At 54.9% G+C, this 21,606-nt stretch overlaps 8 protein-coding genes across 8 annotated transcripts; 5 read left to right on the forward strand and 3 right to left on the reverse strand.

Moving 5' to 3' along the window:
• Window positions 1-1,056: 1,056 nt before the first annotated feature.
• TRIREDRAFT_119890 (ER-resident thioredoxin protein) lies at window positions 1,057-2,474 on the reverse strand (the record flags this gene model as incomplete). The annotated part of the gene is made up of 2 exons (XM_006961814.1): window positions 1,713-2,474; window positions 1,057-1,652 (listed from the first exon to the last, which is right to left on the reverse strand). The coding sequence occupies exons 1-2, from the start codon at window positions 2,221-2,223 to the stop codon at window positions 1,057-1,059; spliced, it is 1,107 nt and encodes a 368-aa protein (XP_006961876.1). The 5' UTR covers window positions 2,224-2,474.
• A 344-nt stretch (window positions 2,475-2,818) lies between these two features.
• rps29 (ribosomal protein S29, S14 family) lies at window positions 2,819-3,326 on the forward strand (the record flags this gene model as incomplete). Its single annotated transcript, XM_006961365.1, has 3 exons — window positions 2,819-2,880; window positions 3,083-3,182; window positions 3,318-3,326. The coding sequence occupies 3 exons, from the start codon at window positions 2,819-2,821 to the stop codon at window positions 3,324-3,326; spliced, it is 171 nt and encodes a 56-aa protein (XP_006961427.1).
• Window positions 3,327-4,235: 909 nt separating this feature from the next.
• Window positions 4,236-5,876, reverse strand: TRIREDRAFT_74346 (translation elongation factor precursor, mitochondrial; the record flags this gene model as incomplete). Its single annotated transcript, XM_006961815.1, has 3 exons — window positions 5,538-5,876; window positions 5,442-5,470; window positions 4,236-5,369 (listed from the first exon to the last, which is right to left on the reverse strand). The coding sequence occupies exons 1-3, from the start codon at window positions 5,713-5,715 to the stop codon at window positions 4,236-4,238; spliced, it is 1,341 nt and encodes a 446-aa protein (XP_006961877.1). The 5' UTR covers window positions 5,716-5,876.
• Window positions 5,877-6,554: 678 nt separating this feature from the next.
• TRIREDRAFT_2100 (uncharacterized protein) lies at window positions 6,555-7,055 on the forward strand (the record flags this gene model as incomplete). Its single annotated transcript, XM_006960894.1, has 1 exon — window positions 6,555-7,055. One exon carries the CDS (start codon window positions 6,555-6,557, stop codon window positions 7,053-7,055), a length of 501 nt encoding a protein of 166 aa, XP_006960956.1.
• A 1,620-nt stretch (window positions 7,056-8,675) lies between these two features.
• On the forward strand, window positions 8,676-11,759 carry TRIREDRAFT_21345 (uncharacterized protein). The gene is made up of 3 exons (XM_006960938.1): window positions 8,676-9,012; window positions 9,096-10,015; window positions 10,148-11,759. The coding sequence occupies exons 1-3, from the start codon at window positions 8,936-8,938 to the stop codon at window positions 11,623-11,625; spliced, it is 2,475 nt and encodes an 824-aa protein (XP_006961000.1). The 5' UTR covers window positions 8,676-8,935; the 3' UTR covers window positions 11,626-11,759.
• A 369-nt stretch (window positions 11,760-12,128) lies between these two features.
• Window positions 12,129-13,860, forward strand: TRIREDRAFT_44434 (uncharacterized protein). Its single transcript, XM_006961036.1, has 4 exons — window positions 12,129-12,143; window positions 12,231-12,455; window positions 12,649-12,799; window positions 12,877-13,860. The coding sequence occupies exons 2-4, from the start codon at window positions 12,251-12,253 to the stop codon at window positions 13,577-13,579; spliced, it is 1,059 nt and encodes a 352-aa protein (XP_006961098.1). The 5' UTR covers window positions 12,129-12,143; window positions 12,231-12,250; the 3' UTR covers window positions 13,580-13,860.
• A 94-nt stretch (window positions 13,861-13,954) lies between these two features.
• Window positions 13,955-15,442, reverse strand: TRIREDRAFT_74351 (uncharacterized protein; the record flags this gene model as incomplete). The annotated part of the gene is made up of 1 exon (XM_006961816.1): window positions 13,955-15,442. The coding sequence occupies one exon, from the start codon at window positions 15,440-15,442 to the stop codon at window positions 13,955-13,957; it is 1,488 nt and encodes a 495-aa protein (XP_006961878.1).
• A 931-nt stretch (window positions 15,443-16,373) lies between these two features.
• On the forward strand, window positions 16,374-21,356 carry TRIREDRAFT_119895 (uncharacterized protein; the record flags this gene model as incomplete). The annotated part of the gene is made up of 1 exon (XM_006961366.1): window positions 16,374-21,356. One exon carries the CDS (start codon window positions 16,374-16,376, stop codon window positions 21,354-21,356), a length of 4,983 nt encoding a protein of 1,660 aa, XP_006961428.1.
• Between the last annotated feature and the right edge of the window lie 250 nt (window positions 21,357-21,606).

Genomic DNA, 21,606 nt, shown 5'->3' on the forward strand with positions numbered 1-21,606 from the left:
GCCAAAACCTCGAACTTGTCTTCTCACCCCCTTTTACTCTGACCAAGACTCCAGCTGAAACAGGCCGACGCAGAGACGCATCGCATATACGAGTATATAACCGGCAGCAACCTTCCGCAGCACCTTAAGGGATCGGAATACGCACCTCATATTTCGAGTGACCGACTCACTTCACTACGCACCCAAAGAGCCATCATCGATCCCTTGCAATCATCATCTCTCATCTCTTGCAACATGGCATCAAATCGGGACTCTATCGTCTCAAACCCAGCTCCTGTACGTCTTCCTTTTCCATTGTCCGAGTTCCATCTACATGACGACACCGCTCCGGGGAAGACTCCCTCCCTTCATTAAACCTCCGATACCGCCTCTCTTGCAGCACCTATACCGAATCTCTTCGACAGCCCATCACACTTGAAAACCTAGACCTTGCGGTGTCATATATCACGGGATTCTCAAATCAGGCTTGAAAAGCTACACAAGGTTGGCTAACCGAAGTCTCGTCAGGCCAACGATGACAGTAGCGCCGACGTCACAGCGGCCGTCGAAGAGCTCTTGAACTCTCTGTCCAACAAATTTGCCGGCGTCTCGTCTGAGATCTTTGCCAAGAGTGAGTGCCTCGACCATGCAAGCTACCTCATGGCAGAGGATACCACATGCTGACAGGGTCGGACGCAAGTGGACGAAATGTCTCGTAGGCTCGACAACCTTGAGGCCGCACTTGTAGAAAGTAAAAACAAGGAAGCGGGCTCTGCACCCAAGTCCTCATGACAGGACGGACAGCATGTCACAGATTGGGCTTCAGGCGGCTCGTCATGGGAATCAGAGCTGGTTTAAATCGTCACGGAGTTTTTGTTCTGCTTTCCTTCTCTAGGGGATATCCTTTGGGCCTCCTCGTCGTATAGTTCTCCTGATGACTCAAAAGTCAGGGTTTATACAATTCATAATGCTTGATAGGAGACGATATTTTCTCTCTCAATTCTGATACACTTCCTCTTATTCCTTTGGTCGTTCCTTTCTATACCAAACAGTTCCATGTCGCTCACGGTTGACAGCTCACAGCTCGTCCTTCTGGTCCTCGTTCTCCTTGGGGGTAAATTTGCGCAGGACGTTGATCTTGATCTGGATCTCATCCCGCTTAGAAGGGGCAAGGCCACCCTTGGCCAGGATGCCCTGCAGTCTCGCAAGCTCCTTGTTAACAAACTTCTCATTCTTGCTCAGCTTGTCGAAGACGCGGACGTAGTACTCGGCGAACTTGGTCTCCGCAGCATCCGTAAGCAGGTCAACAGCCTCCTTGATCTCAGCAGCAGCCTCGGCCAAGCCGGTGCCGCTGAGGAAGTTGGCCACGATGGTGTCGAGGGGCGCCACGGTGCCGGCGATGTCATTCAGCTCGCCGCCCTCGGTTCGGAAGGTGCCGGCCTTCTCGTTGATGAAGTTGACAAAGTCACCCTCCGATCGGCCGCCTTGGTAGTCAACCTGCTTCTTGGTGCCAGCGGGGAAGAAGAGGATGGTGGGGTAGCCAGTGACGCCGTACTCTTCGGCGACGGCCTTGCTGTCAGCGCCCTCGGCATCGACCTTGGCAATCACAACGTTCTCATCACCCGCGAAGTCATTGGCAACCTTTTCCCAAGTGGGGGCGAGGTTCTTGCAGTCTGGTCAAGAGGTAAATATGCGAGAATCAAGACTCAGTCGGGGGTCGAGGCTTCACTTACGGCCACACCAAGGAGCAGTGAACGCTACCAGGACATTCTTGTCGCCTCCAACAGTGTCGTGGAAGGTCCTAGTGTTCAGCATCACCACGCTGCTGGGCAGCTCGCCCTTCTTCTTGGGCTTGACACCAGTCTTCTCAGTGATGAACTTGGTCAGGCTGTCCAGATCACGGCCCGACTTGTACTCCTGCGGCTCCTTGCTCTTGCCATCGAAGAACTTGAGCGTGGGGAAGCCCTGGATGCCGAACCGCTTTCCGAGGTCTCGCTCCGAGTCGGCGTCGACCTTTGCAATCTGGACCTTGTCCTTAGCATGCTCAAACACCTGGGCCAACTCCTCGTACACGGGAGCAAGGTTCTTGCAGTGGCCGCACCAGGGAGCAAAAAACTCGACAAGCGTGGGCTTTCCGGAGAAGACAAGCTTGTCAAAGTTGGACGGAATCAGGTCGATGACGGCCGACTTGGCAGCCACCGAGCTGGCCAGGACGGCGAGCACGAGGCTCTTGATCAAGACCATGACGTATTGGGATAGTGGATGAATTCAATATGGAGATGGCAGATACTGTCGTGGTATTGCGGTTAGGTTTCAATTGAATGCGGGGGCAAAACAGACAGAGGTCGACAGCTGTTGATAACGAGCAGCTCAGTCAAATAGACCAGAAAGAATCACCGCCCCTAGAAGCAATGAACGGCACAATCCCCTGAAATGGTGCTTTGAAATCAAGGGCAGAAAGAGGACAGCTTGCGCCAAGTTTGATTTAGAGGATGGCCGTCGGTTCAGGCACAGGCGGGGGAGCTCAGCACCTTAGTGGCGTCCTCACCGAGGGGAAGTCGCCCCCCCACCAGAGCTTTGCTTCGCCATTCCTTATCAGATCGCCATTCCGCTTCGGGCCAAGCCGTTCACGTGAAGATAAGCGCATCACAGCATCTTTCACGTGACGCTCCCAACTCGTCCAAGCCCGATTTGGGCGTTCTTTTTTTGGTGGCCCGCTTCGCCGGGGCTGACAACCCTCCAATCGGTTGTTCGATAGGTCATAGCAAAATTCACACAAAATTTCCGCCCACTTGTGCCCTCGCGAAATCAACCTTCCTGCAACACCACAACCGCAATCATGTCTCACGAAAGCGTCTGGAACTCGCGCCCGCGAAACTACGGCAAGGGCTCTCGCCAATGGTATGGACGCCTGATGCTGCCCTGATTTTCCCACTTTTGCCGGGCTCGGGAGGTTTCCTTGGAAATGACCTTCAAGCGAATGTCGATCTGCAAGAGAAGAGGGGGGAAAGGGGAGGAAAAGGAAGGAGGACATTTGAGAAACGAGTCGCGATACACCGCATCGAATACAAGTGCTAACTGGAATTTTCCTTCTTCATTATAGCCGCGTCTGCAAGCACAAGGCTGGTCTGATCCGCAAGTACGACCTCGACCTGTGCCGTCAATGCTTCCGTGAGAAGGCCAAGGACATTGGTTTCCACAAGGTGAGCATCCCAAGACAAAGACCGACCCGATCACGAGGGGGAAAAGGACAGACGATCGAAATCAAGGGGACTGGGAGAGGGAATACCCGGACGATGCCGAAGAAACACCCAACTAACATGTCTCCTTTCTTCTAGTACCGATAAAGGAGTTGTATCGGGGGAAGCTTCCGCGGAGGGGCAAAGGGATTTTTGACGGATGCGAGCTGCGTTTTTTTCGATGGCCACACAACAAAAAGCACTCGGAGGGCGGCCGCCTGGAACCGGAGTTTAATGGATGGCTTGGTTTTAAGGAAAGATCGTGCGTCTGACGAACATCCTCCGAGGAATAGACGAATACCATTGCATTCGAAAAATAATATCCTGCGTCCTGCTGTGCGTTTTGGTGGTGCCGGTGTCGCGTTGCTGCATTGTCATTTTACTGTTAGGGAGATGATGAGATGATGATCTATGAATTTCATGGACCAAAAAGTTTTTTTTACTCTGCTTCCATTGCTGTCGCATCTTTGCAAGACTGTCTGGCTCAGCTCCACCAGCTCCGAAACATTCGAAGCTACCTTGCGCATTAGACAGCACATTCGATCCTGCATCAAGCAGTATGGCATCAGTCCGTCCATGGGGTATCAATCTCACCTGTCACGTTGAATGCTACACGACCCCTTTCCAACTCCCTGAAATAGTATGTAGTTTCGCCTGAAGGATTATATACCGGCCTGATATACTTGCTCTCAGAAGTCAAGCCAGGCAAAACCGTGCGCATTTTTAGTATCTTTTTATTTGCAGTTCTATTGCCGCCTCCTACTTGATCTAACGTACAATATATATCAAGACATTAAGGAAGAAGTAAAGCGGAGATTTGGTGCACCCACTTCCTCCTACAACTTATACACGAGCTCAAATGATGGCTCAAACGCCGGAACCTGCAGCCCAGACTCGTTTAAATGTACACTTCTTTTGATGATTCTGGCTCAGTTTACCGTCCGTTGCTTTTGATTTTTTGTTTTTCCCGTTCCAACAACTCCACGCTTTTCCAGGGTTGTTTTAGTCGTTACAAAGTTACTGCATGATGCGGGTGACCAGACCAGTGGCCACGGTCCTGCCGCCCTCACGGATGTTGAATCGCTGGCCAACCTCAATGGCGTTGGGGTTGGTCAGGGTGACAACCATCTCGACGTTGTCACCGGGCATGACCATCTTGCCAGAGGCATCGGGAGTGCCCTCGGGGAAGGTCAGGTCGACGGACTCGTCGGAGGTTCGCAGGTAGAGCTGAGGTCGGTAGTGCTCGTGGAAGCCAGTGTGGCGACCACCTTCCTCCTTGGTGAGGACGTAGAGAGAGGCGAGGAACTGCTTGTGCGACTTGACGGTACCGGGCTTGCAGACGACCATACCACGGCGAACATCCTCACGGCGGATACCGCGGATCAGGAGACCAGAGTTGTCACCGGCCTGGGACTGCTCGCAGGACTTCTTGAAGGTCTCGATGTCGGTGACCTTGGTCTTGATGGGCTCAACACCCTTGCCGACGAGCTCGACTTCCTCATCACGCTTGAGGACACCGCGCTCGACACGTCCGGAAACAACGGTACCACGGCCAGAGATGGAGAAGACGTCCTCGACAGACATGAGGAAGGGCTTGTCGAGGTCACGCTCGGGGGTGGGGATCCACTCGTCGACGGCCTTGAGGAGCTCGTCAATCTTCTGCTCACCAATCTCGGGCTTCTGGTTCTGGAGAGCCATCAGGGCGGAACCCATGATGACAGGGGTCTCGTCACCCTCGAAGCCGTAGGTGTTGAGCAGCTCGCGCATCTCCATCTCGACGAGCTCAAGCATTTCGGGGTCGTCGATGGCGTCGACCTTGTTGACGAAGACAACAATCTTCTGGACACCGACCTGACGGGCAAGCAGCAAGTGCTCACGGGTCTGGGGCATCTGACCATCGGAGGCGGCGACGACGATGATGGCACCGTCCATGTTGGCAGCACCAGTAATCATGTTCTTGATGTAATCGGCGTGGCCAGGGCAGTCGACGTGGGAGTAGTGGCGGTTGTCCGTGGAGTACTCAATGTGGGCGGTAGAGATGGTGATGCCTCGCTTTCGCTCCTCGGGGGCCTTGTCGATGGCGCCATACTCGAGGAAGTTGGCCAGGCCCTTTTCGGCCTGTCGCTTGGTGATGGCAGCGGAGAGAGTGGTCTAAAGCCAAGGTCAATATCACATCGTCTGGTGTTATACGGCGTCACAGGAGGCCATGATGATTCGATTTACCTTTCCGTGATCGACGTGGCCAATGGTACCTATATAACAGAGTCTCCATCAGTACCAAGGTCTGACTTCATAAGCTCAAGTCCATGAGTGCCTTACCAATGTTCACGTGCGGCTTGGTTCGCTCGAAAACGGCGTATGTGCGAGCGATGTTGAGAGCACCCGCAGCGCCTCGGTTGTTCTTGAGGGCAGCCTGCAGCGGGTTGATGCTGCCGCCCTTGAGGCCATGCCGGGCCGTCCGCAGGAACGGAGCAATTGATCTGAATGCCGTCGACATGATGCGCCGCTGTTCTGAAATGCACAATGCCAGATCAAAAGGCGAGACGAAAGAAGAAGAGGAAAAAAATGTTGACGGTGGGGGAGGGGAAAATTGCACAGCGCCAGATCAGGCGTTTCTGGTGCCAAATGCACGACGAAATTTTTGTAGTAGCTCACCCAGCATCAAGATCTTTTGCGCGATGCTGATTGGACAGCTGTGAGCCGATGAAGTATGGGGAGCGTCACGTGAGTCGATACTTCTGAGAGGACATGAAATAAATTGAAGCAGTGAGATTTTATGTGCCTTGATCTAAGGTAGATATGGAGAAGAACTGATGGATGACCAAAACGCACTGCTACTACATCATCATCTCCATCCAGTATCGTCTTCTCTAGAAATCCAAACTCCTTTGTCAATCAGACGTCTGAATAGCTTCATTACTCGCATTCTGCTCAGTAGGTAGGCGCTTCACTATACAGTCCATCCTCCGAGCATGGCGCTCAATCGGCCAATCGGGCCCGCCAGACGCCAACCGGCAGCCTCGGAGAATTAGTCCGGGCACGCCGTCCTCAGCCAGCAAGTGCCGTCTTCCGTGTCCAGCAAAACTTTCCGCCCTGAGGATATTTAACCTCTTTGATCTCTCAACACTCAACAACTCACACCGCAAAATACTCCTTTTCTCTCATTCCGGAGTCCCTCCATCTCTGATATTCTACCTAGCGCATTGCCTCATTCGTCAAGCTTCATCAATCATCCGTTCGTTCACAGGGCGGAAAGTCTCAGCTCAGCTGCCCCAGCACAGACTCAACCACACCTCCTCTGCATTCCGTTGACGAGAGTCACGCGCGACTAATACCATGGACACACAAACACCACCCCAGTACCAGGAAGACGGCAGTGGCCAGACTTCTCTCAATGCCTTGGGCTCACTCGTGGCCCAATTGTCTCAGTATGGCCAGAATGCGTCCAACAACCTCCAAAAGAGCTTCACCGACATGTCATTACACTCATGGCTGCGGCTCGTCATGATTGTCTGCACATACTTGCTGATTCGGCCACACGTCATCAAATACTCCACCAAGTTCGCCGTCAAGAAGCTGGAAGAGCAGGAGGCAAAGGAAAAGGCCGAGGCACAGGAGGCGGTTGCCAAGATGTCGCCCAACGATTTACGTGGCCTCAACGCTTCGACAGAATTCGACGTTGATGCTGATGAAGGTGCCGATGGGAGCAGCGCAGACTGGGGCTCCAAGGCGCGAGTCAGGCAGAGGAAAGTCATCAGGAAGCTCCTGGAAGCCGAGGAGAAGCGACGACTGGAGGAGGAAGAATCCGACGAGGACATTCGGGATCTCTTGCAGTAAGCATCGTGCAGGATCAGTTTGAAGAATCAGCAAAACGAGGTCGACGGATTGCTGGCCCTTGCTTTTTCATTTTCCGGCTGGAGGGGGGTTTTCCTTTACGCCTTCGTGCTGTTTTGGAGTCATGTTGGGATGGTGCTAAAGGGGCGGGCTGGATGCATGTGGCCAAGGTGGCCTTTATCCGCTCTGCAGAATAATTCTGCTTAAATTCACGCACTACGGTTCTGGTGAAGTGGTGCAATAATAATGACGAACACACCTTATTATAGAATGAGATTATGAAAACTTTGTATTTTTCTATCAGGAGAAATTGTGGCTGCCATATTAAACATGGATGGGAGTGTTGTAGGTCTCTTGTTCCTATCAGATATGAAGTACTACTACCTACTGTATGTACATGTAATACGAAGATTCGCCGAGTTCGGTACTGTAGGCTTGATTCGCCGCTACAGCGCCAAGGTACTAGGTAAGATGCAGTTGCATTGGTATGGAGACTCGACTGGCAGAAGTGCGCCTCCTAAAGAGCCTCACGAAGGCGCCCCACCGCAGCATCTACAGTGCCTTAGGTATGCATGCCAGCTGCACTGTATATATGCATTTAAGTATCGGCCTCGCCGTGACAGGGCAACTCGGTTGTAAGACGATCTCCCGTCTGACGGACAACTCAGTTCAACAGGATAATTGAGAGAAGCCAACTGCTAGTGAAAGAAGTAGAGGTAGGCAATGCCGGTCATACACTTGATATCAGTTGCAGCCCAACTCGACCCTGAACGTTCCTTTACACGGCTCTGGCGAATAGAACCTCGGGCGGGGAAGCATAACAAACAGAATACCTGAAGGGTGAGAGAGGACTTTATATCTGTGCTAGAGCCCCTCTGTACGAATTGGCATCAAAGGTTATTTACTGGCATGCTGTGTACCTGTAGCTGGCTTGGCACATGAGATTGTGGATGCCAACCCGCCAGCTCAAGATGGGAGAGTTGGCGATGTTGGTCTGGAAGTCGGTCACATTGCTGTTACTAGCTGTAGTACACACACGCAGCGGGTGAGCCAACTACTCTCTACCTCAGGTGCTGACTGACCTATCAATACCAAAACGGCTGCCTCTTGAGTTCATGTTGTGTGTGTTTGACAAGCATGGATCGAATTAGGGAACAGCCCAGCCCTTCCCAGTCAGAGACCACTGAACCACTCCTACGAGTCCCCGATGCACACACAGCCTTGCAAGTTTCACGCACTCACAGGCAAGAGGCATCGACGTCAAGACGTCAACGGCCAGTTGGCATTCAGCGTTGGAATAGGGCAAGGGTTGGGCATGGGTGGCAACAAGGGAAGGGCCAATCGATCCTGGTCAGGCACTCAATGTAATCAACAAGCCGCCTTTACAGCCACCACAGGCACAAGTCCAGGGAAAACAGGCGGCTGGCTATAGCACTTCGGGGCCCCTCACAGCGGGCCGCCCAACTGCTAGAAAACGACTTGGAACATACAGGTACATACATAGCAGCCCAGACCCACCACGATGTCATTTGATGCCTCGGATCGTCTTAAAGCAGAGCAGCAACCTGCATCGCTGACGTCTGGTGGCTCTTCTGCCAAAAACATCCTGACCTTGTCATCTACCACAAGCATTACTGTCTGAGTACTCTTCAGAGGCCGTTTCGCTGTGTTATTGCGAGCTCAAACGGCGGGCCTCTGCTAAAGCATTGCATTCTCTACAGCCTATTATCGTCGAGCTCGACCACGGGTCCCTGTATTTTGGCCTCTGGCCGTCCCATTTGCGGCGCGTCGCATTGACGCCCTGCTCCGGCACCCAGACAGAACCTGCGACAGTCTTGTTCACGAGAGGAGATCCAGAATTGATCGCCTAGCGACGGGCCAATATGAGCAATTCCCTCGATATACAGAACATGCTCCAGACGGGGTATTTCACCACGTCCAGGGCGAAGCATGGCTACTCGTGAGTATTGGGCTGACTCTGACTGCTGACTGCTGCCTGCGACCCCGTTTGAGTGAAGATGTTGACCGCGTGAATCTGCACAGAGCATCGACCGGTTCTGCGATGCGCTCTTCCGAGTCCCCTGAGCCGCCGGTATCTCGTCTCGCGCCTCGATACTACGACGACATCCCATATCGACGCCGCTTATCCTTGCCTTCGCCAACTGTCGAAGATGAGGCCGATTCGCTCGCAAAGGAATTCCGTGGCCGCGTTGAGCTTGTGGCGGAGGAAGAGCCTAAGTCAAGGGGGGAAATCGACCAGCAGCCGCTCATGCTAGAGGTCCACGAGTACAACCTTGAGCGGCGCTTCGTTATTGTACCGGGATCCTCCAAGCCAAGTAGCTCGGAGAGCGTGACTGAAGATGGCGCATCTAGAGAAAAGCTCCGCCAGGAAAAAGAAAAGAAGAGGGAGAAGAAGAAGGCGTCCGTGTCCCCGCCACGAGAGGCACCTACACGGACAAGCAACGAACCCGCAAAGGTGGATTCCGATCGTCTGAATGGCACGGTCCCAAGGCTGGAGAAGCGTGGAAGTAGGCAAGAGTTGCCTCGGCTGGAAACGGACGTCAACGAGAACCGGGTGCCGAGTCACCATCGGAGCAAATCTGCTGCAAGTGCTCCGCGGCCGGAGTTTACTCAGGCATATCGCAAATATGGCGAAGAGTATCTGTCACCGCAGGTCACGCAGCATGGGCCGAGTGGCCGGGACAAGACTTATTACCATGCACCCACCCAGAGCAGCGTCAGCCTGAGTGAGGCGGATGAGAAGAGGCGGGATGACGACAAGTATCACAGACGGAGCGCGACGGTCTCGATGGAAGGGCGACCAAATTCTAGCTTCGAACCGTTCCGGAAGCCTATGGCAAACGAGCGCGTTAACGGACCTCGGCCACTAGACGGCAGCCGACCTGCTCGAGATGACTTGAGGGACGGATCCTATTCGGCATATAGGCCATCCCCGGTCGAAGGTCTGAGAGCTCCATCTCCATCAAAGTTCAAAGACTCAAATTCCCCGCGCGATGAAGCTTTCAGTGCGTCTTATCGAAGAGAACCCGTCATCATCGACGACGACAGAGTGTCTGTTGCCTCGTCACGCCGAGGGGACGGCAAGGGTCCGCATTCCCGCTCTCCGTCCAGAGCCCCTACTATGCCCACCATGCCCGTGGCCCCGGAGCCGCCAGAAGACTGGGTACCGAACCGCCGGCTTTCCACAACCTTTCCGATGAGCCGTGACAACCGAAGCCCTCCGACGCTGAACCTTCCTTATCCAGACGACGATGATGCAATAGTTTCTTGGCCAGAGACAGAAGGGGACGTGGTGAGACAGTCTCAGGCGTCTAGCGCCTCATCTTCCATCTTGATGCCCGCCATACCTCGAGTCGACGATGGGCTGGTGGCGCCAGATGACAGATCTGTTAGATCATCGACTCCCAGAGAGTCATCGACGGCGAAACCTTGGCAGCCGCCTCCATTCGATCCAAGCAAATCTGGAGTGCGTCCAGACCTGACCGTTGGGTCATACCGACGCTACTCTGAGACCAAAGGCCGTGACGGGCAATCAGACCTTCCGATCATACCAGAATGCAAGCGCACGGAGCCGGTAGCTGGCAAGATGGACTGGCTCACGCTTCCCAGGACGGACTTTAACATCTGCCCGGACTGCTACGGTGCTGTCTTTGCAGATACGCAGTTCCGAACTCACTTCCACCCAGTCTTGCGGCCAACGGGCACCCCGATTGCATGCGATTTCGGTTCATCCCCATGGTATAGGATTGCCTGGCTGCTTACGCTGAAGCACAAAGTGCCTGATCTGCAGTTATTTCACTCTCTTGCAAACGTCATGTACGAATCCCGCAACTATCCATGCCCCGTCGATAGAAAGGTAACGCGAGTCTGGTACACCGTTAAGGACCCCTATACCAGGCGGCCGATCCCTGAGTTTGCGGTATGCTACCAGTGCGCAAAGACGGTGGAGACGTTGTTTCCGAACCTGACCGGAGTTTTCATTGCCCTCGATCCTCGAAGTGAGCCCACGCGGAACGTTTGCTCTCTGCATTTCACACCCCAGAGAAAGCAGTTCGTGCTCTTCTTCGACGCGTTCGAGACTACCTCGGACAAGGGCTACGTGACCAACCGAAAGCCAGACCTCGGCGAACTCTCCATGATGCTTACGCGATTGAGCACCTTGGACGAGTGTCGCGAAGACCGCCGCGTTAGCGATGGATACTGGTATGTCATGGAGTATTTGCCGGATTTCACCGTCTGCGGGGAGTGCTACGAAGATGTAGTTCGACCTCTGCGCATGGAAGACAATGTCATTGCACAGAACTTTTATCCGAAGCCCACAAAACTTCCCATTGCAACATGCCAGCTCTACTCTCCTAGAATGAGGGATGTTTTTAGAAGAGCTTGCAGGAACAAGGATCCCGAGTATCTTGAGGCAAAGGTTCGAGAGAGATTGAAGGTCGAGAGGGAACTGCACGCCAAGTTTCTCGACTTGGTTAGGGATAAGCGAGGTGGTACACGGGCGGAGGAACAGATTGATAAGCTGAGCAGAGAGTGGAAGAGATGGGAGTGAAAATGGGCGGATGGATTTTTTCCCCCTTGGTGTTCCTTTTACATGTTTACAAGTTTGCACTTTTGGGTACAGAATCCGCCAAACATGCATAGCGAGACTATGTTTCGAAGACGCCATATATATAGAGTAGCAGCAAGCATACTATAGTTACGACGTGACATGATGACGATACATATAATAATATAGGTACATTCAAGACGCTCTCTACCTACCTTATGTACTTACACGCATCCTTGATAGATAAGGTAGCACTTTGAACGAACAAATTGAAGATTGTGACGACATTGCGACTCGTCAGGGCTGCTCTAGACTAATTCCTAATCTGGTATAGACTGAATCGCCCTTGTTCAACGATTCCATCAGTCACGTGAAGCCCAAACCAACTCGCTAAGGTACGTACCCCACCACTTAGGGTCTCCGCCCACCAAATCGGTGGAAGGAAAATTCAGTGAATTTTATCGCGGGTCCTGAAACTTTCCAACTCCCCATCGCCAAATTCGACCTGCCCGACGACCACGGTACGTTTTGCGCCCTGGATATACAGAACTGCCGGCCTCGTTGATCTCGAGAGAGATTTGCTAACTCTTCATCCTTTCTCTCATCAGGTCCCAGTCCTCCTTTCACAATGGCTTCGCGACCTACCGTCTCCATCATCGGCAAAGATGGTGCTCCCTCTGGAGCTACCCACACCATTCCCGCCGTCTTCGCCAGCCCTATCCGACCGGATATCGTGAAGCAGGTTCACACTGGCATGGCCAAGAACAAGCGCCAGCCTTATGCCGTCAGCGAGAAGGCTGGTCACCAGACCTCTGCTGAGTCTTGGGGAACTGGTGAGTTCGATGCGCGGTCGTGGGAGGATTGGGAGTGGGCAATTCGACATGGAAGGACGGGTGGAAGCTGTGAAGAATTTTCTTCTTCTCTTTTCTTGGAACATTCCTGGCCGGACTCTCGTCGAATTGCTCCTCTCAACACCACGGGACAAGATTCGCATTGAAACATGACTGACCCGGATTTTGCGTCTAGGTCGTGCTGTTGCCCGTATCCCCCGTGTCTCTGGTTCCGGTACCCACCGTGCTGGTCAGGCCGCCTTTGGTAACATGTGCCGATCCGGTCGCATGTTCGCCCCTACCAAGATCTGGCGCAAGTGGCACGTCAAGGTCAACCAGGGCCAGAAGTCAGTCAACTTCCTTTCCAGACGAAATATCGGTGCTCTTGAGGGGGTCATGGAAAAACTAACATGGTAAATTCTAGGCGATATGCTACCTGCTCTGCCCTGGCTGCTTCCGCCTCCGCCCCTCTCCTGCTCGCCCGTGGTCACCAGGTCATGACCATCCCCGAGGTTCCCCTGGTTGTCGACTCTGCTCTCGTTGAGGGCAGCTCCGTCGCCCGCACCTCTGCCGCCCTCGCCCTCCTCAAGGCTGTTGGCGCCGGTGCCGACCTCGAGAAGGTCAAGGGCTCCAAGAAGCTCCGTGCCGGCAAGGGCAAGCTCCGTAACCGCCGCCACCGCCAGCGCCGCGGTCCCCTGGTTGTCTACAACCCCGAGGTCGACGGCAAGGAGCTCGTCAAGGGCTTCCGCAACATCCCCGGTGTCGAGACCTCCCCCGTCTCCGCCCTCAACCTCCTCCAGCTCGCCCCTGGTGGTCACCTCGGCCGCTTCGTCATCTGGACCTCTGCCGCCTTCAAGGCCCTTGACGAGATCTACGGCAGCACCACCGTTCCCTCTGCCCACAAGAAGGACTTCCTCCTGCCTTCCAACGTTGTTTCCCAGGCCGACCTTACTCGTCTGATCAACAGCACCGAAATCCAGAGCTCCCTCAATGCCCCCAAGGGCGACGCCGTCACCCGACGATCCGCCGTCCAGAAGAAGAACCCCCTGCGCAACAAGCAGGTTCTTCTGCGCCTGAACCCCTACGCGAAGGTCTTCGCTCAGGAGTCTCAGAAGAAGCAGGCTTAAATTCAATGACTTTCTGGGTGTGCAGCAAGTCAAAAACTGGGTTTCTTGGAGGAGGGTTTATATCATGGTTTCATATCGAGGCGTAACGGCTTCTGGAAGGTTGAGCTCTTTGAAATGAAAAGAACGAAAAGAGATTTGACTATTAACAGCGTGTGTCTTATAAGCAAATGTGATTTTTTACGAAATCATCCTTTTTGATGGTTTTCGCCATACATTGCCCTCCTCCGATTAGACCGTGCTTGCTGTATCAGTATCTCACAATGCATGATTCTTTGCTTCCTATCAGAATTGTATCCTGTGGCTCAATAGATTCTATGCTGTATGTCTCTGGAGTCGGGTCTGAGGTACTCAAAATCCTTGACCTCTCTACGTCCCTCATACTACATCCAATCCCTCCTCGTCAGGCTCATAGTGAAAGCCAAGCTCGGCCAGCGTCTTGGCCTTGCACCCATCCTCTTCGAACTTGATCTTTGCCTCGAAACAGATGGATCTCTCCCAGAAGAGCTCTTTGTCCCATCGCGGCGGCTCCTTGCCGACATGCTTCGCCTTCTTCACCCAGTCATACATTTCGTTTATATGCTTGCCGTCGTCTCCCACCGCTGGATAGACGTGCAGTGCTTCGCCTTGCCTCTCCTCCAACTCTCTGCTCCAACGCCACATTTGGTCGTCCGTGGGCAGCTCTAGCTCGTTGGCCCATACAGCCGAGAAGAGCGCAGCTTGCGATTCGGCCAGGGGCCACGGAACGGACTTCATGTTGAGCGCGGGGAAAACAAGTGTCGGGTGCTCGATGAGGAACAGGTGCTGATACAGTCCGTGAACGCCGCGCCCGGAGGTGATGACCTTGTGGTTGAGATCCTGGAGGAAAGGATAACCGAACAAGAACCCTGTGCAGAAAAGGATGTGGTCTATCTCGCTCTCTACGCTTCCGTCTATGAAGCGAACGCCTCGCTGGTCTGGCAGAAAGTCGACAATTTCGGGGACCTCTTCGCATCCGATGTGGGCAAGCTTCTCTGGGGATGTCGCGTGTCTTACGGATAAGAGCGTCTTGTCGGCAACTTGGTTGACCTGAAACGCAATGTCAAGGCCAGAGGGCCCGTTGCCGACGATGACGACTTTCTTCCCCTTGAAGCCCTCGTTGCGCCGATACTGCTTTGAGTGAGTGATGATGGAGGGATGTGCCTTGTTGAACTCTTGAATGTTCGTAATGGCCGGTATGTAGGGCACTGAATAATGCCCATTTGCAACGACAACGGCATCATACGTCTCGCGAACAACCTCGTCGTCATTCAGCGTCGACTTTGCCTCGACATGCCATTGATCTCTGCCATCCCGGATCTCCAAGCTTACCCGTGTCACCTCGTGGCAAAACTTGATGAGTGGCCTCAAATCCTCAGCATACCGGACCAGATACTCCTGAATCTCCTCCCTCTTGGGAAACGCCCAAGCGTCACTGGGAAACTCCCTGTCGTGGAACCTCATCAGCGAACCGGGAATGTTCGCATGCAGCCTCTCGTACATGGGCGAGGGAAACACCGGAGCGTCCGCCCCGTCAGGCCATATCGCCGGCTCGGGCCCCCAGAAGGGATCCTGCTGCGGCACGGGCACCTCCTTGGGCGCGAGGCCGCTGTAGAGCCAGACGCCGCCGACCTGGCGCTGCTGCTCGAAGACGGTGATGGAGTCGACGGCGCCTTGGGCTCTGAGGTACCTGGCCGCGGCCAAGCCAGCCGGGCCTGCACCGACGATGGCGACTTTCTTGACGCGGAAGCGCTGCTTCTGCTGCTGCTGCTGCTGCTGCTGCTGAGCTGGCAAGGCCGGGCTGCTGGCTGCAGCGCTAGGCGTCGGACCAGACCAGACGGAGCCCATTGGTGATGCGATTGGTTGCGACCCCTTGGGATGACGCGGGAGAAGGGCGGCCGGTTATGCGTGTAATATAAGGCCGTGGAGTGTTGGATATGCCTACCCTGAGGTGTTCCAGCATAGGTACTAAAGTGGCAATGCTGCTGGAGGATCAACAAGGGGGGTGTTTAGAAGGTGATGCCCAAGGAATGGAGACAGTGAATCAATGAGATATTCTCTACGGCTTTTATATCAGCAGGTCTTGAATAAGTCGCATGAGAACATGCCGAGCTCGGATGATGTCAGTCACCACGGCCCAATGAATTGTCTCTTAAGGTCGGGCGGCTAAGGTAAGGTAATGAAGGTGAGACTTGTGGTTCGAGTGACTTGAACTGCTGCTGGGTGCCGATAAGGTAAAGGTACCTTCTATTATGGCCTGTTTGGGCTTGCATGGCCATGTAATAGTATGTGTAATGCTAGGTAGCTGCACACCGCCTTCCCTTCCTAGCACTAGCGTCCTCTCCCTCAGGCGCGTTCCTCCAGAGCTTCAATCACAGGCTCCAACTGGCTCACTCGAGCTCGCTCCAGCATCTGCACCCCTGCAACCATTAGATTTGTGTCGCTGAGAGATTGGGCGAGCTGCAGCAGCCAAGGACGACCAGCGCAGTGAGGCGACGGAGAAAAAAAAATAGTGAGCTGCATCTCATCGCAACCTGAGCTCCAGCACACCAACCGAACAACGCATCAGAGGGGGGGTACAAGCAGCAAAGGCGCATCTTGTCCGTTTGGGCTGCACATCTGAAATTCCCTTCTCCGTTTGACCTTTTTTCTTCTTGTTTCCCTCGTCCTTCTACTGAACATGAATATCTCTTGTTCGCGGCAGAGCCCCTCCACTCCCGCTGTGTACTGCCTCTAGGTTGATGACCGCGTGAAAGCGCCACCGTGAATGCCGTCAGCAATGGCCTCGGACGAGATGCCCCCCGACCTGCTGCGCACCACCGAAGCGACGCCCATCGCCAAGCTCAGCCCGGCCATAGCGGACACGGCCGCGGTCGTCGTCGAGGGAGTCGTGACCGTGACCTGGCCGTACAGCATCGTCCGCAAGTCCGTCGCGTTCATCCTCGCCGAGCGCGATCCTCTGCACCGACGCGACAAGGGCCAGCTGCGGGTCGAGTTCGATGGCGCTGCCGGCAAGGCGCTCGCGGGCTCGGGCCTGGGAGGCGGCGACGAGGTGCGCCTGAGCTTGGACGGCGCCCGGTGGGAGGAGACGCAGGCGTCCATGTTGCGGCCGGGCATTCTGGAGTGGCAGCTGAGGTTTTCCAATCGTCTGCTGCTCAAGGTGCGGCGGGCGGATACTCACGAGGTCGACACGATTGAGGTGGATGCCCCAGGCGACGAGGCAGGCCAAGAGTCGCCAGAGCAGCTTCGGGAACCGAGTCCGACGCCGTCGATCGAGCTCGAGCACAATCTATTTGCGACTCCCCTGCCGCGGACGCCGCTCTCTACGATTCCGCAGAAGAGATACGCATACGAGACGCTGGGAGCTGGGGAGTATGCCTCTCCGGCCTTCATCAAGCGGGCAAGGGTATCATACGGCTCGCTGTTCGAAGGTGGCTTCGACATTTTTGACGAAGAGGAGTCAGCCAAGAAAACCAAGAAGAAACGGAAGCCTCGTTTCAGCATGGGTCCGACAGCCTGGAGATACGCCAGTCGATCGCCTACACCCGAGGCGGAGCAAGAAGAATCGGTCGAAGAGGAGGACGAACCTGAAGCCAGGGCCGATGATGTCCAGGCGCCCGCGGTGGAAGAGCAAACAGACAAACAAGCCGAGGCGGCTTTAGAGCCACCAGCTTCCCAGCCGCAGCCGCAGCCAGTGATGGTGGACCAGGGATGCCAAACTAGAGAGTTGAGCTCCAGTCCTACCAGAGGTGTTCAAATCATTGCCGAATCCAGGTCGACCGGAGTGCTACTGCAGCCCACGCCAACCCACCCTTGGAAGCGTACGGACACGGACGACGTGCTGCAAGAGCCATCGCCCATCTCCTTCGACTTTGCGGTTACCCGCGATGCACACCCTCTGACGCACGAACCAGAGCCGCTCGATCAGTCTAGGGCACACGTGCCACACTCGGGTTTCGACATGCCCATGGATCTAGACCCTAGCCTACGGCTACATGAAGCAGATGGTCAACTTCCACATCATCAGCCCACATACGACCTCGCGGCGACTGAAGCGCCTCCCCCTCGCCCACAAGAGCCTGGGGCTCACGATGCCCAGTTGCACGGCCTGGCCTGGGCTGCCGAGGCGTTGGCACCGGAGTATTCTGCGGTACCACGCCACAACGCTCTTGATTTCCCGCAGGGAAGCTTTGACCGATCATCTTATACACTGCAAGCCAGTCCTTCCGATGAAACTCACACACTGGCATCATCCGCACATCACGGCGTGGAAATGCATGGCTATGTCCGGGTGGAAGAGGCGCAGAGGGTGCCATCTTCCTCAATCGAGCAAGAGAACGGTGTCAAGCCTAGCGACAAATTTCCCGAACGTTACGAAGACGATGCCGAGACTGCCACTGTGACTGCTACCCTTGGCAGGGAAAGTCGGTCGAGCCCTCCTCAAGAGGAATCCAGCACAGAGGAATCGGAAGAGGATGGAGATGAATCTGCTCCTCATCGCTACTATGACTGGAACACTGGTCGATGGCGAGAAGGATACCCCGAGGATGAGGACGACGATCAACGCTATGCTGGATACGACGACGAAGACGACGAATTAGAGGAAGACGAAGACGATGACGACGACGACGACGAAGATGGCGAGGAAGATGATGAAGTCGACAGTCAAGGATCTGATGCCGAATCAGGATCTCAAGGAGAATCGGAGGAGGACGAGTTTGAGCCCCATGGCTATCATCAGACCATGCAACCGATGCCACCAACTCACAGATCATATTTTCAAGCCCCGAAGCCGGCTCCTGCTCCTCCAAAGGAACCCGTCTTTATCAGCCTTTTGTCGGATGATGAAGACGATGCCGACAACGCGCCCACCACTACGCATCTTACGCAGCCGACGCAACCTAAGAAGGAGCCCAGCGAGGAGCGCATGCTATATGACCACGATGATATCCGTGACCAGTCGAGTGGGGAAGAAGATGAAGTCGTTGACGAGGCTCTTGCGGAGGACGTCGACAAATACATCGATGAAGACGTCGAAGAAGACATCGATGATCACAGGGATGACACTAAAGACGAAGATATGGACGACAACTCGGAAGACGCCGGGGATGAGCTCAATGTTGAGGAAGATACCAAGGCCAGGATGGGGGCAAACGACACATCCTCCCGGAGGTCCAGCCGAATAAGTCAGGTAGATGGAGCTGACGATTCTATGGAACACCACGAAGAACCGGCTGCGAACCAAATGCCTCATTTGGAAATGGACCATCCGAATCTGATATTGTCTCCCAAGGCTGATAGAAAGGACCAGCAACATGCTGCTGCATTCGAAGATGCAGCTCAGGTTCAGGATGAGCCGCCAAGAGCCAAGTCTCCGTCAGAAAGCAGGGATCGAAGACGAGACGATGTCATGGCCGACAATGCCATCGACAAGGAAGAAATGCCGAGCGTTGTGATGCATGATACCTCGCCGCATCGATCGCCAGAGCCTCCCCTGATCAGAACGACATCTATCATCATTGACGAGAAGGGCGAATCATTGCCCTCTAAACAGAAACCAGTAGTGCAAGAGCGAGAGCAGCCTACGGAGTTACTCGAGGCTGAGGACTCTACAGCCGCTGAGGAGCCCTCTATCCGCGGACCGGAGGAGCCCATGGGAATCATTGATGCGGTTGAGACCCTAGCACAACACATCACTGGCAATGACGACTTGGTAATGCAAGATCTCCCATCAAATCCTCTAGAAGTTCAGCCGTCTGCCGTGGATGTGGCGGTAGAGGTAGAGGTAGAGGTAGAGGTTACTGCGGTCGAACAAGATGTCGAGATGGAGGATGATGTGCAAAGCCAGCTCATAGAGGAGGCCGAATCTTTCATGCAAGAGGAGGACAATCAACTAGTCACAGACATGGCCTCGAAAGATGATGAAGAGCCAGAAGTGGCCGCACCGTCATCGCCTCCGGATACCCAGACAGAGCCATCTCATAGGATGCCTGCGGCCATTCCGACCCTGGAGGAGCAGGAAGCCACAGAGCAATTGGAAACCTCAGAGCAGCTGCCCACACCCCTGGAGACTCAGCAAGAAGACTACAGGGAGGATCACGGTTCGGTTGACATGGTCCAGCCAGAGGTGTCACTGGAAGAGGACGAGGCCGACCAGAGTGTTGATGAGGATGTCGACAAGTACGAGGATGCAGACGAAGGTGCCAACGAAGACGCGGACGAAGACTTTGAGGATGCGAGGGAAGGAGAAGACGACGGTGACGATGACGACCTTGCCATCCAGCAGCAGCTCATTTTCGAAAGCCAGCATTATGCCAGCCCCCTGAGCGCCCGTGATGCAGATCGTGCTGGCCAGACCTCGTTGCAACTGCCCGAAACAATTGCGGAAGTTGACGAGAGCCAACAAAGTCCACAGAGCCAACAGCAGGACATTCAACAAGATAGCCCGCAGAGCCATCACAGCCATCATAGCCATCACGACCATCACGGCCATCACCACACGGAGCACTGCTCACACGAACGGAGTCCCCGGAGGGGCGGAACAGAGATGTCGATAGGGTTGCAATCTCTTCGGAGCCACTGTCGTGCTAAGAGAATGTCAAGTGGTAGCGTCGATAGCCTGTCAACCGACCCCAGCGTCTTGTTAGCGAGGGGTTCCCCGACCATGGCGCATCGTCAGTGCCTTCTCGGAGATGGCGACTCGCTCCCTCAGCGTTCACCGCGATCGCCCCGGAACAAGGCCGAGCACAGTGACCCCAGCGTTGCACTTGCTAAATCCTCGCCCCGCGACTCTATATCGCCAAAGCAAGCTGAGGTGACGCCCTCGCTGCGCGCAAGACGCGGCATCAGGGGTTCCGATGCGAGCATCATACTGGCACAAACTTTTTCGACGCCCTTGGAACTCAGCCCCGCTAGCCCAACCAGGTCGTTCAAAGCTGGTCAACGCAAGTCTGAGAAACCGGATATGAGCGTTCAACTTGCGACAGCCAGCTTGAGCAAGGACGATCAAGCAGCACCACAGCATCAAGAGGACCATGCGGAGACTGACGATGCGCCGGACGGAACCCACGAAGACTCAGCAGTTTCTCGTCGTGACGCTACGCCAGAGCAAGCTGTGGCGGGCCACAACCTGAGGTCACCCCGGAAACCCACCGCCTCATCCTCCTTCAAGGCACCCTCTGTCGCGAGCTCCGTTGCAGAAGAAGGAGGGAATGTGGCGACCCTGAAGTTGCAGCTGCTGAGGACTCTTAGAACGAAGCTTCCCGACTGTCTGCCGCTCAAATCCCTGCGCACGTCGTTGACCAAGACGGCCGATGTATTAGCCGTAGCAACGCTCACTCCGAGGCAGCCTCACCGGCCGAAACACGGGCCCCGAGACTACATGCTGGAGCTCCATCTGACCGACCCCTCAGTGGCGCCCACGAGCGTCAACGTCGCGCACATCTTCCGGCCGCATCAGGCGTCCCTGCCGACGGTCCAGGCGGGCGACGTCGTGCTGCTGCGTCGCGTCCAGGTGGTCTCGATGCAGGGCAGGGGATTCGGGGTCAGGGCCGGAGAAGCCTCGGCATGGGCCGTCTTTGAAAAGGGCGACGAGGAGATGCTGCCGCAGATCAAGGGGCCGCCGGTCGAGGTGTCGGAGGAAGAGATTGAGTATGTGCTGGGGCTGAGGAGGTGGTGGGGTTTTCAGGATGAAAAGGCGCTGGCGAAGATTGATAAGGCCAATCAGAAGATGCTGCAGGCTGTCAAGGATGACCCGAAGTGAAGTGAACGGTGGGGGCCCGATGATGTCGAACCATGGCAGGGAGTTGATGGACCCGAAGGGGGGGGAGGAAGAGGAGGCGTGGTGGGAGCTGATCTTTGTCTTCGTTCCCGAGACAGATCATTTATGGAAGAAGTCGGATCTGACAAAGGGGGAGGCGGGTTACGACTTGATGAACTATACCAATGTAAGAAGAACTACCTTACTACTGATACCATCTACTATACAGGAAGGGGGGTGGGTTTTACTACTA

The sequence above is a fragment of the Trichoderma reesei genome (assembly GCF_000167675.1).
Source record: "Trichoderma reesei QM6a unplaced genomic scaffold TRIREscaffold_1, whole genome shotgun sequence".
NCBI lineage: Eukaryota > Fungi > Ascomycota > Sordariomycetes > Hypocreales > Hypocreaceae > Trichoderma > Trichoderma reesei.